Below are 19,285 nucleotides of genomic sequence, written 5' to 3' on the forward strand. Positions count from 1 at the left end.
GTCTGAAGTTAGTTAAAAACTATTTCAATGCTTTGAAACTTGTCAAAAATGACTCAAAAACTGCCTAAAAGGATGCAAATCTGCCCAAACTGACTTGAAACTTGTTTAGAATTAGTTAAAAATTGCATTAATCCACTCTGAAAGCGTTATATGAAGTTGTTTTTGATCTGTTTTAGTCCATTAGAACCTTGTTGGTAAAGAGTTCGTCACATAGAAACAGTTTGTTGGGAATCAAAAGGTGTGAAATGTGGTGAACTGAGGTGTCATTGACTTGTGTTCATGCAGAAAGATGATTTCATTTTCAGCGCAGAAACTCGTATTTTCACGTATTTCTAACATGTTAACAGACGTGCAGCAAACAAAGTGCAGCTGAAGAATGAAACTCACGAGCCATGTACGATGCAACAAATTCACCGACAATAAACGTACAGGAACAGAGTTTACTTTTACATCGACTTCACTGCATTTCACAGAGACGTGCTGTAATTTGTTCTCGACTACTTTCAACTAAAGCAAGTGACTTATTTTTTCAAATTGAGTTTTTAGATGCAAAACAATTTAAATTCAATTCAATGTTATCTGTATAGCGCATATTTACAACAACAAGTCGTCTCAAAGCGCTGAACAAAGGCAGAAACAACCAACAATCCAAAACATGTGGATTCCTTATAAGCTTCAGCAGCCTGCAAGCAGTCCGCAACAGTGGGAAGGAACCGAAAACCTCCGACAGAACCAGGCTCCGGGGGGGACGGCCATCTGCCTCGACCGGTTGGGTGGGTGTGGGATGAATTATACAATTTAGTGTACAGTTAAACAAGTTATTGGAGGTTATTGTCCTTTTGTTCTCTATTTCAAATGGACCAATGAAATATTCCATTTCGTAGTTGGTGGGGGTAACAGGAGGCATCATGGTGGGGCAGTGGGATGCAGAAGGTGAGGCTGTAGTTCAGGAGAGTCCAGATCCAGAGACATCCACAGAGAGAACAGGAGCAGGAGAACCTCGGGGAGACACAGTACTGTTGGATGTTGTTTTGCAATAAAGCACCTAAAACTACATGATAATAGCAGGTACAGTAGGTGGTAGGTGTATGGATGTTGACTAGCTTAATTTTTCTTTGGGAACTCAGTTATTGCAAAGAGTTCAATGAAAAAGGTTGATAATACTCACATCTCACGAAGCTACGGTGGGCAATGGGTTAGCTTAGCTTAGCATATGTTTAATTCAGTTTTATTTACATCTTTGTCTTTGTCTTTTACCGGCATTGGAGCCACGATTCTGCACTTACAAGNCCAAATGGATGCAAACTCATCCAAAACTGACCCGAAACCTGTCCCAAATTAGCCAAAAATGGTCTGAAATGCCCCGAAATGCATCAAAATGGACTCAAAAATTGCACGAAAGGACACAAAATTACCCAGAATTACTTGAAACCTGTCTGAAGTTAATTAAAAACTATTTCAGTGCTTTGAAACTTGACTCAAAAACTGTCTAACAGGACTCAAACCTGTCCAAACTGACGTGAAACTTGTTTAAAATTAGTTAAAAATTGCATTAATCCACTCTGAAAGCGCTATATAATATTGTTTTTGATCTGTTTTAGTTCATCAGAACCTTGTTGGTAAAGAGTTCATCACATAGAAGCAGTTTGTTGGGAATCAAAAGGTGTGAAATTTGGTGAACTGAGGTGTCATTAACATGTGGTCATACAGAAAGATGATTTCATTTTCAGCACAGAAACTCATATTTTCACGTATTTCTAACACGTTAACAGACGTGCAGTAAACAAAGTGCAGCTGAAGAATGAGCCACGTATGATGCAACTAATTCACTGACAATAAACGTACAGGACCAGGGTTTACTTTTACATCGACTTTACTGCATTTCACAGAGACGTGCTTTAATTTGTTCTCCACTACTTTCAACTAAAGCAAGTGACTTATTTTTCAAATTGAGTTTTTAGATGCAAAACAATTTAAATTCACTTCAATTCAATGTTATTTGTACAGCGCATATTTACAACAAGTCATCTCATAGCGCTAAACAAAGGCAGAAACACCAACAATCCCAAACATGTGGATTCCCTACAAGCTTCAGCAGTCTGCAAAAAAAAAAAGAACCTCCAACAGAACCAGGCTCAGGGAGGGACGGCCATCTGCCTGGACCGGTTGGGTGGGTGTGGGATGAATTATACAATTTAATGTACAGATAAACAAGTTATAAGAGGTTATTGTCCTTTTGTTCTCTATTTCAAATGGACCAATGAAATATTCCATTTCGTGGTTGGTGGGGGTAACAGGAGGCATCGTGGTGGGGGTAGTGGGATGCAGAAGGTGAGGCTGTAGTTCAGGAGCTCCAGATCCAGAGACATCCACAGGAGAACCTCAGGGAGACACAGTACTCTTGGATATTGTTGTGCAATAAAGAACCTAAAACTATATGATAATAGCAAGTACAGTAGGTGGTAGGTGTATGAATGTTGACTAGCTTAATTTTTCTTTGGGAACTCAGTTATTGCAAAGAGTTCAATGAAAAGATTGATAACACTCACATCTCACGAAGCTACGGTGGGCAATGGGTTAGCTTAGCTTAGCATATGTTTAATTCAGTTTTATTTACATCTTTGTCTTTGTCTTTTACCGGCATTGGAGCCACGATTCTGCACTTACAAGGACCAACTAAAGATTGGAGGTTGGAGAGGATGGAGGTGGTGTCAGTCAGCAGATTATAACCAAGTAGACTTTAGTTGAAGTCTTATCGTATGTTTTGACTTTAGTTAGACTTTTACGTTCCGTCTCTGTTTTTCTTTTCGTGTTTGTGACGGGTTATGTTTAGGCTTCAAACCTACTTGTGCAGAAAAGGATAATTATTTAGGTATCTGGGTTTTGTTTCCCACATGTTTCCAGGGCGACAATTCCACATACACCCATTCACACGACCGCGAGAGGTCACCTACATCACCGGGTCTGTGTTCATCAACGCTCAGAATGGATGATAATGCACCTTCTGGCCCACCAGAAGGTCGAGGAGATCCCTCCTGGTCCATATGCGTGGGAATGATTTGCGATGATAACGACCATCTAATGGGCTGATAACGTCCGAACTGGGTGCTCGGGGAGGGCCGCCATCTGCCCGGACTGGTCGGGGTGAGGACGACGGGGAGAGAGAGAGGGAGAGATGGCGAATAACAAACAAGAGAACAATAAATGATGGGACCATTAAGCACAGCTCAGGAACATGCAGCTCTGGAGCCAGAAATACCTGCAGAAAGAACAAAACACAAACTACAGGAGAGGGAAGTTAATGACATGCAGTGGTGGAGAGTAGAAGAGGGGATTGTAGAGGAGATGATGCTCAGGGCTTCATGGGGGGTCGGTGGGCCTATAGCGGCATAACTGAGGGAGGGTTCAGGGTCACTGGAGCCAGTTCTGACTGTAAGCATGAAGGAAAGTTTATGGTCTAAAGTTCATGAAGCCCAGCTTGACTCACTTTTCCCTGTAGCTGTCCAATGTCCACATTGCATACACTGGCTGGGTGTACTCCAACGAAAAAATCCAGCTGTCACCAAGTAGCGGTTGAAAAAAGAGATTCTTTAGTTCACAAAAATAAAATTTACAGACGGAAACATAAAGCAAAACGAGGATACAAAGCGTGTGCAGTCAAAAAACTGTTTGGCTCCATGCCATCATTCATTTCCCAAGAGCCCTTGCAAATTTAAGGGACCCTAATATAGTGAACCAAAATATCAAAAACAAATCAATAAACCAAAACAGCACACTAACACAGAAGTCAAATATCCAAAAAATACGATTAACAACATTTAACCAAATAACAGATAAATTCAGCAAAATAAAAATGTTAATCATAATCTATATCAAAGTTACTGTAGGACAAAAAATCAAAACCAAATAGAAGTAATCGTGGTAAAATAAGAACCAAATCCAGAACCAAAGAAATAGATTTAGGCTCCTGCAGAAAGTCTTAGAGAAGAGAGGATGTCTGCCTCCTGAACCCAGACTGGAGGCTGGTTGTAAAACAGCTGAAGGCTCCTCCCCCTATAAAAGGCAGAAACTTTACTTATTAACACAATATAGCTGGTTGAATTTGTACAACAACCACTGATTATTAGTGACAGCTTATGTTTTGGACGACTTCTTGGCCCAGAGCAGTGATCTCCTGATGTGCTGAGGCCGACTTGATGTTTCCAAGCAACCAGCAGATACTTCAGAGAAGATAAATAAAGTGGTTATTAGTGATTCTTAGATATATAGTTAGATTTTTTTCCCAATATGTGGCTGTTTTTTCACCTTAGAAAGCCAGAACAGCTCATTCACCCTGTCTTCAGTGTTTAGGTTGAGTTAACTGACTTTACAGACGTAAGAGTTTAAGCCAGATGTCAGCTTATTACCAACAAAGATGCAGACCTGGCTTTAGACGTGTTGCTTCAGATCAGATCTCTTTGTTTATGAAAGGTGGATGTGTTTCAGAGCCGACCCCCTCCAGCAGCTGTGCGATCCTAAAAGCAGGACAAAGTCAAACGTATGCATAATTCTCATGTTGGAGTTTAATGAAACCCAGGAACGTTTGTCGCCACCGTTAATCTGGCATGTACTGGGCTGATCTAAGGCGTTTGTCTCCAACCTGATGAAGTATGTGTGCTACGGTATTGATTCATTAAAAGATTTACAGGAACCTGGAGATGATGAGGTCATTCGTCACCGTGCGTTCCCCCCAAAGCAAAGAGCTTTTTAGATTAAAACCATCGGGTTTATGTGAAGCGATCTGAAATAAAACTGTTGTTAGGACGCATAGTGCAGAGTTTAACTACGCTTAGAGCAACGTGTGTAGTTTGTAACCCCATAAATATCTGTCTGTAGGTAACAGGGAGCTGTGAGGTCCTGCCTTGATGTTCGTGTTGCACTTTTCTAGTAGTTTAAATTAAAGTGTAGTCAAAAGAACAGTGAATGTTTTTGGCAACAACCACCGATATTTTCCTGCAAAATGTACAATAAATGATTTAGCACCTTGCAACAACACAGATCCTGCCTCCTCCTCCTCCTCCTCCTCCTCTCCTCTCTCTCGGTGTACAGGCATGCGTTGCAATTATCCACCTTTAAAATGCCCTTTTGCTAATGTTTAGAGGACAGAGAAAGTGCGAAAGAAAAGCAGAGCAGCTCACTGTGACAATTCTCAGAGGGATGCTGGAGCTGCCTGCTGAGATAGGGGGTTGCAGAAAAATCTGCCGTGTTTGCGACTTTCTGCCATGTTTAATTGGAATCGAACTTGTCCCTGGAAAGGAATCCATCGCTTTGGGGAAATTAAGTGCTCCATCTGAACAAATGGAGAAATGACTACCCTGCGCGTTGTCAAAGTGCAGACTTTGGAACTTTTAAGTTGTGCCAACGTTTCCCTCTTCTTTCCCTTTTTTTTTTTCCTCCACTGATGTGTGTTTTCACTTTTGCCCCGCTCCTTTCCAAAACTATCACTCCATCCTTTCTCCTTACAGGTTCATATCCGAGGCTTTCGCTGAGTTTCAGGATTAAGAGGAACATTGGATATTTCATCTTGCAGACATACATGCCCTCCATCTTGATCACCATCCTCTCCTGGGTCTCCTTCTGGATCAATTATGATGCCTCTGCAGCTCGGGTGGCCCTGGGTAAGACACAGCCGCCGCCACCGCTGCATTATTAAACTTCTAACTGTCCCGATTAGAATCCATTTATTATCGCAGGACACGCGGCTGTCACACATGCTAAATGTTGTCGCATAAATTGTCTGCATTTACAGGCGACACATTACCAACAAAATACATCCTGCAAACAGCATCGGTCAAAATGCTCCCGTGGAATTCCTTTTGCTCGTATTTGATGGTTCCACAAATGATGACTACAGTGTAAACCCCCAAAGTAGGAACACTGGTGTGCATGTAGAAAGTAATGACGAGGAAATTAATGTGAGAGCTCAACTCATAGAGTGTTAAATGTATCCCGGTTAATTAGCAACGCGCTGAGCGTCACACTATCCCAAAACACGCCGTTACTCCACCACTACTGATGACTTTTATCTCATTTACCAGCCAGTTTATGTCTGAATTATCGTGTGTCCACATGATGATAATAATAATAACTCTCAGATGCACTCGTATTTCTCGCCCTGTGCAAAACATATGAGGACTATTTAAATGCTGTGGACGCCATGAAGCAGCAGCGTTAACTTACACTCCAAAAACACAGAATCTAGAGGCTCTGTAAATAACAGATAATGTGACATGAGGGATACTGGTGACAAAGTTGTCCTGGTCCTGACCTGTGATGACACGTTTGTCTTCTGATGGGCGTGGCCTCCGCCAGGATGACTCTCATCCAGAGGGCTCACTGAAGGGTTTGATGAAAAAGATGTGAATCATTCGATACAGCCTTCAGTCACCAAGTCTCATCTCAGCTGAACCCCTGTGGGAGAGGGAGTATTAATTAGACGGCACTCTCCACCTCCATCATTGGACACCAAATGAGGGAATCTCTCTGTTTGAGTTCAGAGATTTGGAAAATCAATGCTAAAGTGCACTGGAGCTGTTCTGGTAGCACGACACCTCACTGAGACACTTTATATTGCTGTTTCCTCTAAGTTGTCATCTATCTGTATGTTCTCTGATGACAGGCTGAAGCAGCACAACCAGAACAAGACAGAATAGCTGTTAACTTTCTCTGTGTGTTGGGCGTTAGTGCAACTGTATGGAAGAGGATTAGGTCCACTGAAGAAAAAAATAATAAAAATCGGAGAAAAAATTCAGAATTCTGACTTTTTCCCAGAACATTAAAAAAATTAATACTAAAATTCTGGGAGATTTTTTTTTCAATTTCTGGGGGAAAAAAAGTCAGAATTCCGACTTTTTTCTCCGATTTTTATTATTTTTTTCTTCAGTGGACCTAATCCTCTTCCGTACAACTGACTCGATGAGCCAAACAACAGATATAAATATCAGAAGTGCCACATATACGCAACAGCGGCAGAACCAAGCATATTTACCCAACATCTGTACCATCTAGTTGTGCTTCCATAATGGATTTTTATGCACATTTCGTGATTTTGAAAGAGTTTAATGTGCTTCATGGGAGATGTGAACACCGTTTTTCTGAATCATTTCTGACGTAGTCACCGTTTAACCTACATGACTGATCAGCTGTTTGTCATTCTGTCGTCGCCTCGCCTTCAGGCAGCACGAAACACGACCGAAAACGTCTGAGAATAATCACAACAGCTCCTCAAGACTTCTCTCCATCGCTGTCTCGTAGCATAGACTGTATAAAAGATGGACGTAGCTACCATGATGTCACCCGTTGGTTTCTGCACTGAGAAAATGAAGCCAGGGTTTTGCTACTTCCTGGTTGACATCTTGGATTTTTGGAGCCAGTGACGCAAAAATCGTCGGAGGGGGGCGGAGCCATAGGAGCAGCGATTGGTCAGACGGATTGAGAGGCGGGCCCTCTCTGCCCCGCCCACATTTACCGCCTTCTGCTCGCTTCGTCTGTATAGTCGCTGACGATTTTTAAAAATTCAGTATTGATTTATTTTCAGATTGGCCACCTGATCTCTGGATTTGACCATGAAAACTAATAAGAAAAAAATCCTGAGCTGTAGGAATGCAGTATTTCGTGATCTGTGATCACTTCTTTCCAATTCCAGTCTATAGGAGCCAGGGCTTTGTGGAGCCAGCAGCTAGTGGACGTAGTGATATTGCAGGTTTCTGACACTTCCGGGTTGGCTTCATTTTTCAGGGCTGGTTGCTACGTCCATCTTTTATACAGTCTATGTCTCGTAGCTACCCAGGATGTTCTTTGTTTCTTCCTCTTCTCTGAGGGTTTTGGTGGCAGCTGATTTTGTCTCCGCCACCTTCTGACAAAACTCTGCTGCCTTATTAGTTTACGCAGGAATTCATCCTCAACTTTTCAAAAGTTTGCTTCGAAATTTTCTTGACAAACAAGCTGCTCATTCCTATTAATCCAATGCAGTGTTGTTAGGTGATCTGAATACTTGTTCTGCATCAAAACTACAATAATAAGTTGTTCTTTGTAATAAAACAAGTGTGTCTGACGGTGAGCTCTGTGTCTCTGTCTGTGCTGCTGTGCTCAGGTGTGACAACGGTGCTGACCATGACCACAATTAACACCCACCTTAGGGAGACTCTCCCAAAGATTCCGTATGTGAAAGCCATCGACGTCTACCTCATGGGCTGTTTTGTGTTTGTGTTCCTGGCCCTGCTTGAATATGCCTTTGTAAATTACGTGTTCTTTGGCCGGGGCCCTGCGCAACAGAAGAAAATCAATGAGAGGCTGAACAAAGCCAACAACGAGCGCACAAGATACGAAGAGAAGCGCCTGAGGGAACAGGTTTGCATCTTTATCTTTTTTTTTCTTTACTCCACTTCTCTGTGTCAGTCAGAGTTCAAGTACAAAACCAGATCTGTGTGTTGTGCATATGAGATTTCCAGCCACAGTCATTTTACCCAGAGACACACCAACACTAGTCCCCCAAAGTAATCTTCCAAAAGCCTACTGATGCCACCACCACCACCACCACCACAGCCCAACTCACCCACCGTCATCCATTGCTTCTCCCTCAAGCACTGACTGCTTTTTTAATCGAGCGTAGCCCCTTTTTTTCATTGGGATACCTATTCATCGAGCTCAACAGTGGTGTAAACATTCTCATTTCTTATTTAGGTTGTTGTCTATGTTTATGCTGTGGGCTTGATTCACTCTCGCTCCGTCACCTTGTGTTTTAACACGTGTTTTCCCGCTAAATCGAACAATTTCCCAAAATAAGAGACGCTAAAAACGTTCAGAGTGAATGAAGCCCGGCCCTCTGTTCTCTGTGTGTGTTTGTAAAGTACTAAATGCTTATTCAGAAGTTGTTCCTGTTAACTTTATGTCTTTATGCATTGTGTAATCTTTGAGAAAGAAAAAAAAAAGAAAATGTGCTTATTTGCCAGTATTTTATAGCCGTTTTAATGTTCTCTTCATTTTTCTTTCACATTGCAAGGACTCCATTTCCGTGCCGTTTCAAACCAACACCTTCAGGTCATTTACACAGCGAAGAAATCTGTATCTCGAGGAACAAAGAAAAGTTGGGGTACATTTATTTAGCAATCATATCAGCTGTAGGCCAGCCCTCACAGTAAAGTCTGATGATTAAGGCTGTTCAAAGTACTAATAGAAACTTGGTAACTAAATCTGTTGCATGCAAGAGATGACATTCCATATCATCCCTACATTTTTGCTTAAGCCTGACAGCTTTCTGGGATGGGAGGGGGGTTAACATAAGTACTTTAAGGGGATTCTTTTGGGGCTGCTGCTGCTCGGCATTGCAGCCCTCGCTGACTGCCGGTCCGCTCTCCTCGCAGGTGGACGCCTACGGGAACATCCTCCTCACCACACTGGAGATGAACAACGAGGTGATGCCTTCCGACGTGGGGAGCAGCGTCAGTGACTCTCGGAATTCGGTCATGTCCTTCGACAGCTCCGGGGTCCAATTCAGGAAGCCCATGGCGCCCCGCGACGGCTTCAGCCACCACTCGCTGGACCGGAGCGCCATGCGGAGCCGGGCCAACTGCCGGCTACGACGACGCTCCTCCAAGCTCAAGTTGAAAATCCCAAACCTGTCAGATGTTAGCACCATTGACAAGTGGTCCCGGGTCATTTTCCCCATCACCTTTGGATTTTTCAACCTAATCTACTGGTTGTACTATGTGAATTGATGTGCATCCCACTAGGAATCATGGGCCATATTTTGAGAGCACATTAAATTGGCTTTGATACAGTTCCAAAAAAATATGTATACACATATACAAGTTGAACATATGTATATGCATATTTCTATATATTATATTTATATATACACACCGTGTGAAACCTGAAGGACCTTTCTGCTGTACAAAGTATTAATAGGATGACTTGAATGTTTAAGAATAATTGTGAGAGAAGAATTTCAAGGCTTTGAGTTTCTTTTTCCTCCTGAAACAAACAAACAAACAAACAAACAAACAAGAGATCCCACCACGGGGTTTTTGGAACTAAAGACTGCATGATATTTTTGCTATAAAAAAAAAAAACAAAAACAAGAAAAGAAAAAAAAAAAAACAAGAAAAAAGAGGAAGTGAAAGCTCTTGAGAGAGAAAAGATGTCTCAGAGTCCCATCGACTTTTTATTGATACTTATTGTGATCAGAAATCCTCTTCTGCAGCTCATGAAGTCAGTGGTGGCTTGTCTGTTCAGGCATCAGCTGAGTGAGATCCTTGACACCCCGAAACCCTCCTCACCTGCCTCCCCTCCCCTCCTCACCCCTCCTCACCCCTCCTCACCCTCGCCATCACCCACGGATAACATGCACGGAAATCTCCGGTTCTACTATGTACAGCAACCTTGTTTGGAATATGTGTTGTTCCTTGGGTTTTTTGAAGTGATATCGTTCTCTTTATCAGACATCAGCGCCGGCCTCCATTCGAGCAGGCCGCGTGGATGGGATGTTTGACCGCTGCATTCCCGCCCAGAGTCAAACTTGTATTCCTTTTCTCTTCTCATGTTGTTTTTAGAAATGGGGGATTGGGATGGCGGGACGGGTCGGGGGGGCTCTTTTTCATTATGGTTAAAAACAAATACTGATTATTGTAGATATGATTTTGTCTTGAAAAATACTGTGATTTCAGAGAGTGTCAGAACATGTTCTAGAGCTAGGGCATTACGAGATAAAAGAGTCAAAGGTATGCATTACTCATTCTGATTGTTTGAGAAGAAAAGAAAAGAAAAGAAGAAAAAACATATTCTGTACATTTTATCATTCAGTATTCTCATGAAAGTATACTCGTGCTGTTTCTTTCCTCCTGATGATCGATTCACGCGCTCTTTAGAGTTCATTGACGTCATATCCTGCTTTGTGTTTGCTAAAAAGGAAAATGTGTGGGACGGGATGGGATGGGATGGGATGGGATTTGGGGAGGGGGTGGGATTGCTTTTGTGATTCGTTTGAGATTTATTCCACAGTGAAGATGTTAGAACATGTATATTCAAAAGAGTCAACATATCCGCCCACAGTTTGACCAGTTGTCACTCGGTATTCGGTATTTCTTTGTTCGCATTTCTTTCTGTGTTGAGAGTTTTTTGCTGATTTGATCGGGATGGTGACGGGGGGGGGCGGCCGAAGGTGTGGGGAGAAACGATTCAACATTTCACACTCAAACTCAGTCAGTGCCGTTAAACAAAAAAAAAACACTCCCGAGGATCAGAAGCCTGATCGGGGGTTGATACGCGAGAAATGATTAAATAGCCATGAATTGAATGAAACCACGACCAAAAGGCCTATAATCCATATGCATCGTCGTCGCTTCGCTCCTAAACACATGCAAACACTGCATTCTCAACACTCAGGTTCATTTGCAAAGAAGAAAATGTACTGTAGGACCTTGATCTTTTATTTTATTTATATACGTGTTTAAAAAAATAATTAAAAATCCGACCAGATAATCATGTTTATAGACAGTAGATTCCAAATTTGAATTAGGTTTGGACGAAGTGAAGATGACTGAGGCTCAGCGGACGTCGGACATCGTAGCACAGGAAAGAAAATCCATGTTTCGGCTTCATCTGAAGTGCAGTTTAGCGTTTTCACCTCCACAAACAGTTATATGTATAAATGATGTGCAAAGAGGTAAAAGATATAAACACGTGTGGATAAAGAAGAAGAAGAAGAAGAAGCATCCATTCATCATCAGAAGCTCCTCTCCTCTCTGTAGTAACGCATAAGACGCGTCCAAAAACTGATCAGAAACCAATTTGTCTCCTTAAGTCTTCGTGAAGTTCGTACGGTGTCGTGGCCCGAGCTGTGATCGAGTTTAGTATTTCTTTTTTGTTTAAATTTTATGCATCATTGTCTGGAGAAAGAAAAAAGAAGAAGAAGAAAATATCCAGTAAAGATGTGCAGGCAGAGTTAAAGAGCAGCAGGAAGACAGCGAGTTCTACGTCTGACGGATCCGTCGTCTCAGTCATCTGTGAGTCCAAACGTGTGGCCGAGAACATTGTGAAAGTTCTTGACGAGGCGGGTTCTGTTGTGAGCATTCAGTATTGTACTGTAGTAAGCAGAGAGCGGCCAATCCAGAGTTCTTCTAAAGTTGCCGAATGGAAATGAGATCTGATTGAAATGCAAACTTGAAAATGCAATCTAAAAACAAAAAAAAAAAAGAAAAATACCAGTTTTCTTATTTTTTTGTCCACTGTCAGGCTCTGGATGGACGGTTCAGAGCAGAGAGAAGCTGTTTTAACTCCTCTCATCCTGCCTTGTTCAATCTGGCCACCTGCAGCACATGAACCGTCGGTGAATCTCCGCCTCGCACCGACGCCACTCACGGCTTTACTCCACATGTGCAGCAGCATCAGCTCCCCAAACACCTGTGAACTGACTTTGATGTGTTAAACTGTTGGAGTTCCCCTTTAACTCATCACCTACATCCCTGTGACGCGTATGCTGCAACTTACAAACGAGCTCTAACGTGACAAAGATTCTCTTTTTTGACCGTCGATTCTTTTTTTTCAGACGAGAATCGGATTAGATTTTATTCCATTATTGGTATAATATATATATTCAGCCCCTGAGTTTGGGGTGTTTATGTTACAGGCAGGATTTCTGGCTTAACGAATGCAGGTTCATACAAACACGTTTGTTTTTTTCATCCCGATCTGCACACCAACAGCTCGTCAAACTGTCCACTGAGCGTCCAGTCAGACTGTGAGGTGTTTGTTCCAGTGCAACATAAGCACATGTTTGTTTGTTTAAAAAAAAATAATGAAACAAAAAAAAATATGGGCGACCATAACTGTTTAAGTAAATCAATGGAACATGTTTGACTAAAAAGCGTGATCTCAATGAGATGCTCTTACCGTACGTTTTGTAATGTAGCCGAACACGTGTATCAAGTTCTGGTTCAGGTTTCCAGACGCGAATACAAAACATGCCTATTCAGGTATTTTTATTTTATTTTTTTTCTTTTGAACACAGTCGATGCATATCTTTAACGAACTCCCGTGCGGAGGAGAACCATTGGCAGCCCTTGCATGCTCGCGGTAGATCTACCCGCCGCTCATCTCAGTCGCCACATGTGAGACCTGCTTTCTGAACATGAAATCAGCACATTCATCCCAAAAAAGCTGTGAGGATCTTCTGTTCGATGCTTTTTTTCCTTTTAGGATATTTGCTTCTACGAGAGCGAGAGAGAGAGAGAGAGAGTAAAATAGGTTTCTTTTTGACACAAGGAGTAGAGGAGGAGGAAAAAAAAGTGTTGAACTGATTTCAATGTGAATTTTCTTGCCTCTAGTGTATATGTGTAATTACATGTGAATTGTACTGTAAATATGATATCTTTCACTTAATAGTTCTTAATGCATGAACAAAAACATGGCAGTTCGTAATACCAGCTAGCCTCACTGCTAATGGCATGGACAGCTTCTCTAGCATTGGCATACTTCTGCAAACGAAACCTAAAAAAAAAAACAAAAAAAAACGACACACAAGAAATACACGGTGCCGACAAAATAATGGTAGAGATCGACGCAAGAGTCCCTCCAACAGCGACGGACGGAGATCCTGGTGGTTTTATCTGTTCCCTCCTAACGCCGCCTCGGTGCACTGTGAGCGAATGGGAATCCGTAGCTGAGCTTTCCCATTTCCCCCGATCGGACCTCAGCGGGAGATTTCAGCACTGCACACCTGCTGCATTTACCTCAACCAGTCACTCACGAGTCTACTCAGAAAGCTACGGGCACGCTCGGCTAGCTGGCTTATAGAGGCTAGAGGAGCAGGGTTGCCTTAAGAAGGCGAGTGGGATGTTCTTTCCTGTTCCTCAATAAGACAGTCACGTGTGCCCTTGAGCAAGGCACTTAGCCAGATGCCCCCAGTGCAGCTGCTCGGTTGCAGAAATCTGTGCAGGAAGGTAGCATACATGTATTCTTTAGCTATGTGAGAGCAAAATTTGGAGAAAACGCGTCCACAAACGTCCTTTAGTTCTGTAGAAGCAACTAAACCGAACGCTGTCGTGTGGTTCTGTTCGCCACACCGGGTTCTGGGATGTTTGTGGAGCGCGCCGGGTTAGATGCCATTTCACATTTTGCCATAATTCCCAGTTGGGATCTAATATGAAAAAAAAATTACGAGTCATTCTCTGCTGACTCCACTTTGGGAAGACGTGCGAGTGAACCTCCTCCACCAGAACACCAGAACCGGGCCGACACACTCCTCGCTGTTGGAGGAACTCCGCTTGGCGCGTTCATTATCTTGTGTGCACCTTGTAGGTTTTGTTTTGCATGACCTGAGTTTTGAAAGGTTTATTTTCATATATTTTTACTCCACGCCATCCGACTCATCGCCACAGCCAGGAAAAAGAAAGATCCAGTGTTTACATGCTCAAATTGCACTTGTTTTACAGCCAGCTCTATAAATCTTGTGAAACAAACTGTTCGTAAAACTGGAGGACAAACGTAACCGTCGAGCGTACGCACGCCGCGTGATCCGCGCGAGTCACGAACGCGTACGTCTATAAAAAAAAAAAAAATGTATTTACTGTATGTCACGCAATTTGGAATAGATGCACCGAGTGCATGCTGTAGTTTTATCAGGTTCAGCATAAGCATCAACATCAGACGCCCTTCAACTACAAAGGATGTAAAGGATGCTCGCCGGTAGCATCTGAACGTAAGCCATGTGATTGCACACTGAGTGGGTGTTCCCTGTATTTTCCTCTTTAATAAGTTGCCTCTGGTTGTTGTTGCTGTTTGAGGATACTTGCAGGAAGCTGTGCCGACTCCCAGTTCCTGCACCTCCCTGTTCGGAACCGGGCAGACCGTCCCAACCAGTAGGCCGGGAAAGATTTTTCCAACTCTTTTACGATATCTGGCAACGAAAAGAACCCACAAGATCAACAGCCCATTTATTTTTCAGTATGGATTAGTAAAAAAAAAAAAAAGATTTTTTGTTCATTTCTGTGTTCATTTTTCTGATTTCCTGTATTTGTTGCATTTGTTATGGATTGTTATTATTGTTGTTGTTGTTTTATCATAAAGAAAGGAAAATGTAAACTCATCTGATATACTGGCACTGGAAGAAAAAAAAATGCATTTGGTTTTTTGTACCGTAATTGTTTTTGTTCACATTGGGCGCTTATTTTTTGATTCAGTTGTTTAATGAGGTGTTTGATTTCATCGGGAGTTCTCGTGGAATCAACATTCGTGTAGTATGAAGTTGTAATTTTTATTTATTATTTTGTTTATTTATTTATTTTTTCTGTCAGTGCAAATTAATGTTATAGTGTCAATCAGCTTTTTTAGGTGTTTGAACAAAATGTGTTTTTTACAAATACAAGGTGTTCAAGTATGTGGTATAAAAAGGGTTATCATTCAAACAACCGACTTTTTACAAATAAAGGCTTATACAGTAAAAGAAAAGCTAACGTCTTTTTCATTTGCCCTTTGTGGACTAATATTGTTTCACCTTTGTATTCCTTTTATTTTCCACATATTAGTCCCCAAAAGGTAAATCGCATAAATAATGTTTTTGCAAAATAAGAGGATCAAATCAGGTATTCTACCGTTGCTGTTCCAGGTTGTTGTCAGAGCTCTCACCTCTTCGCTGGTGTCTTGCTTTTGATGAGGACTGTTGGATGCGAAGACAGTCCGAGAACAAAATTTAAGAAAAAAAAACAAAAGTGTCTTCTTTTAATTTGATTACAAAACATTGCGCGTTTATGAGAATATACCTCCTTTCATACCCTATTTCCTGAATAAAGACGCAAAGTGACTCCTGCTGACCAGTGTAATATTTGCCCCCTTTTTTTAAAATTCAGGATCTACTGACCAGGAATTTGCTCTTATTGTTTTATTTTTGTGGCTAAACTTACGTCCTGTGATGCAGGAAGGCCCGTCGGAGGCACTCGTGCATATTTTAAGCACTGGATAATTAATTTGTTTTGTCTGGCAGCTGAAGCTCTTTGCGGAGACTTTTTGTCCTCTGCTCGAGGACGTGACGCTATATATGGTTGCAGATTTGGACTTTTTTTTTTTTTGTCTTTCTGTCTGGATGCACTCCGGGCTTGAACTGCAGCAGAAGGTTGAGGTGGTGAAGGTGAAGCGAACGGCCTCTAACTGCGACTGCACCTGGAGCAGAGAGAACAGTAATGATGCATTTGAAACATCATGTCCCCCCCCCAAAAAAAATGCCTCTAAATTTTATTATAACAGTCTAAATCAGTCTATTGATGTGACAGAGTAATGGTGGGCCTTTGGGTGCAACCTCTTCTTCGTTTTTGGGTCCTGTGTGAAACGACAACCTGACTAAAACGTCCAAACAATGTGAGCAACACACCAAAGCATCATCTTCTATCACCTCCAGATCAATCGACCAGAGCAACTTTATTAATGCCGTTCAACAGCTCGTCTCTCTGTGGACCACTTCCTGCGTCTCTTCCTCCCACAATCCAAACACATGCAGGTCAGAACCGCTGGAGACTTTAAATAGGTGTGAACGTGTCTGCCTACATGCGTGTTAGCTATGTGATAGACTGGAAACATGCCCAGAGTGAGCCCCGGTGCATGCTGGGATAGATTCCAGCCCTCCTCCCCACCGCGACCCAGAGCAGGATTAGAAAGCAGACGTCTTTCATTACATGTGATTATTTGGTTACTTATATGATTGGGGGGGGGGGAAGAAATACATCGATTTGCTTTAAAATCTTTAACGAGAATCAACATGTACCGGCGGTTAATTGTGCATTGATGGCTTCAAACAGTCGTCAGTTTCGGGCTTCGTTAACGATCGTTGAGCGGCGCCGTCCCCAGACGCTAATGCTTCACGACCCCGAGGCCTCGTGTGTGGATGTGTAGACACATGACACAGCTCAGTGTGCATGGACGTAGATTTCAGGGGGAGGATATGTTCCTGTAAATACTCATCTATCTGTTCCTCCTCATTAGAACCACAGTAAAAGCAAAGGACTTTTATTTTGAAAGTTTTTGCATATATATTTACATATTGATGCAGAAAATCAACAAATTGGTGCCTTAAAAAGTTACAAGAATGCAGGAAATTAAATGTTTGATGCTTTTGCTGGTTAATTTTTCCCCCCAAAGATCAAATGAAATCAGTTACCTATGTTGGTGTTCTACATTTAGGATTGATCATGTGAATTAGGTTTGATAAAAGCTTATAGTTACAGCACAAAGTCCAAGTTAGGTTTCAAATAACCACTTACAATGAGGAAATACTGCATCACAACACAGACCAAGATGTAAGAGATGAAGCTGAACATGTATGTTGTAATCTGTATCTTAAAAAAACAGCTAATATTAACAAAATAATCCAGTGAGCCCAGCAGCCAGTTTCCTAGACATGGATGAAGCCTAGTCTTAGACTAACAGAAACATGAAACGAAGATCATCGTTAGGAAAAGTTTTAGTTGAGGACAAGGTTTAATTCATGCCCAAGTGTTTTCCAGCCAAACCAACAGCCTCAAAGCTGACATCAGCGTGATGCTTCGCTCACAGTGACCGTGCTGATGTTTAACATTTACGATGTTCGCCATCTTGGTTTAGCCTCCTGCTGTCTGCTAATTAGCACGAAATAGAGCGAGGCGGATGGAAAAGGCATTACTGTAGACGGTATATAAAAGATGGTCGTAGCCTCTGGATTTGGAGGTGAAAACAGCCAGCAGGGGGCGACCAAGAGACATGCGATTTTGTAGGAAGTCTATGAGAAGATGTCCCGACTTCTCACTGGAACTGTTAGCTCAGAGAACATTTCTCTAATGAGGTTATGATGTCGATTGTATGTTTCAAGTCTCCTTCAGTACGGCGTGATGTTTAATTTGTATATTATGGTTCTATTTAAAGTAAAACAGCTGATGAAGCAGAGAACATTTTAGGGCGGGGCTTCCTTCGATCTGTGTCTGTGAAGATTCTCAATCCTCCAGGTCGTGGTTATTCTCGTAGATTAATCGTAGCTTGAGTTTCTTAAAGACGTTCCACCTCTCATCCAAGAGGCTTCATCGGTTCTGACTGACTAGTTGGGAGTTCCAGATATCCTTAAGGAGCCGTTAACACCTGAGTTTCAGTTTCAGTTGGGGGTTTGTTGCTCCTCCCCCTCATTATGCAAGTCGTTAGGATCACTCTGCGTAGTGTCCTCGAGGTCTTCGTCAGATCCACCTCCTGCTCATCACGTCCAGCTTCAAAACAACAGCGCACCATCCATCACAGTCCTTCTTTCATAAACTGGATCCATCATGTGCACGTTAAGACATTTTACAGGATAACTCTAAAAACAAAAACGCCCAAAAACAACCTGGCCTCACTTTAATGTTTTTTATCTTTTCAACAAGCCGACCTCAGCGAGCTGCTCGGCGTGAGGTCACGCTGAAAACAACTATCGATAATCTGAAGCTTACTTATCCTTCGCTCTTATCTGCTTGTTTCTGTCGAGGGATGATGTGGGATTAGCTGTGCTGTCAGCCAGCAGGCTTTTTTTTCACAGAGGACACTTTGACGTGTCGCTGAAGGAGAAGCGCAGGTGTTGCCGCTAACAAACGGGCCGGCAGGTCCCGAAAGAGCGAAGAGCAGGACGCTGGAAGTGACGCAACTAAATGGAATTCAGCCGTAATGGTTTGATTTAACAGCCTGTGAGCACCGAGATGTTTAAGTCTGGTTTATGTGTTGTTGTTACTGAAAGTTTTGTCTTCTTTCCCGAGTCAGGTTTGCATAAAAACATATGTATATTCAAAAAGGACCTTCTGATGTTCCCCTCATTCACCTGCACAAGGTTCTGCTTATCTTTTTCAGACGCTAAAGAAGGAACGGTTCTGCTGATGCCACCGGGTCGGGTAGCAGCTGCAGGTCCGTCCTCCTACCAGCCATTAGAACAGCAGCTATGACCGACCTCACTCCTGTTTCTGCTTCATATCAGTTCTTTTTTGAGACATAGCTGTTTAACTATAAATAATGCAGAGCGTTAAGAAAAGGCACGCAGCAGCGCGGCTACCAGGCCGGAGAATAAATCTTTAAATTTTCAATGTATACAGTATATATAGTCTAAACCAATATGGTTCACTCTGAGTCGGTAAAATGGAGCCACAGATGGTAGTTCACTGATTATTGTTATTATTTTTTAGTATCATTGGAGTTGATGGATCATTTCATCTTGTTTGTGGTGTTTTAGTAGTTAGCTGATTCTTTATAGTCTGAAAGGAAGCACATTTAGTTA

The 19,285-nt window shown here is 42.2% G+C and overlaps 1 protein-coding gene across 9 annotated transcripts in view; it reads left to right on the forward strand.

Annotated features, from left to right (window-relative positions):
* The window catches only part of gabrb4 (gamma-aminobutyric acid type A receptor subunit beta4), a 67,105-nt gene extending 57,350 nt beyond the window's left edge, over positions 1-9,755 (forward strand). The window contains exons 7-10 of one of the 9 annotated variants that reach the window (XM_008295922.1): positions 5,505-5,657; positions 8,132-8,388; positions 9,041-9,130; positions 9,402-9,755. In XM_008295922.1, coding sequence (XP_008294144.1) covers positions 5,505-5,657; positions 8,132-8,388; positions 9,041-9,130; positions 9,402-9,755 — 854 coding nt within the window. Of the gene's footprint in view, positions 1-5,504; positions 5,658-8,131; positions 8,466-9,040; positions 9,131-9,176; positions 9,181-9,307 lie in introns of all 9 variants that reach the window. The other 8 variants (XM_008295930.1, XM_008295925.1, XM_008295921.1 and 5 more) reach the window with 8 other exon arrangements.
* The last annotated feature ends 9,530 nt before the right edge of the window (positions 9,756-19,285 follow it).

Source organism: Stegastes partitus, unplaced genomic scaffold, assembly GCF_000690725.1.
Source record: "Stegastes partitus isolate 25-593 unplaced genomic scaffold, Stegastes_partitus-1.0.2 Scaffold1087, whole genome shotgun sequence".
Classification (NCBI taxonomy): domain Eukaryota; kingdom Metazoa; phylum Chordata; class Actinopteri; family Pomacentridae; genus Stegastes; species Stegastes partitus.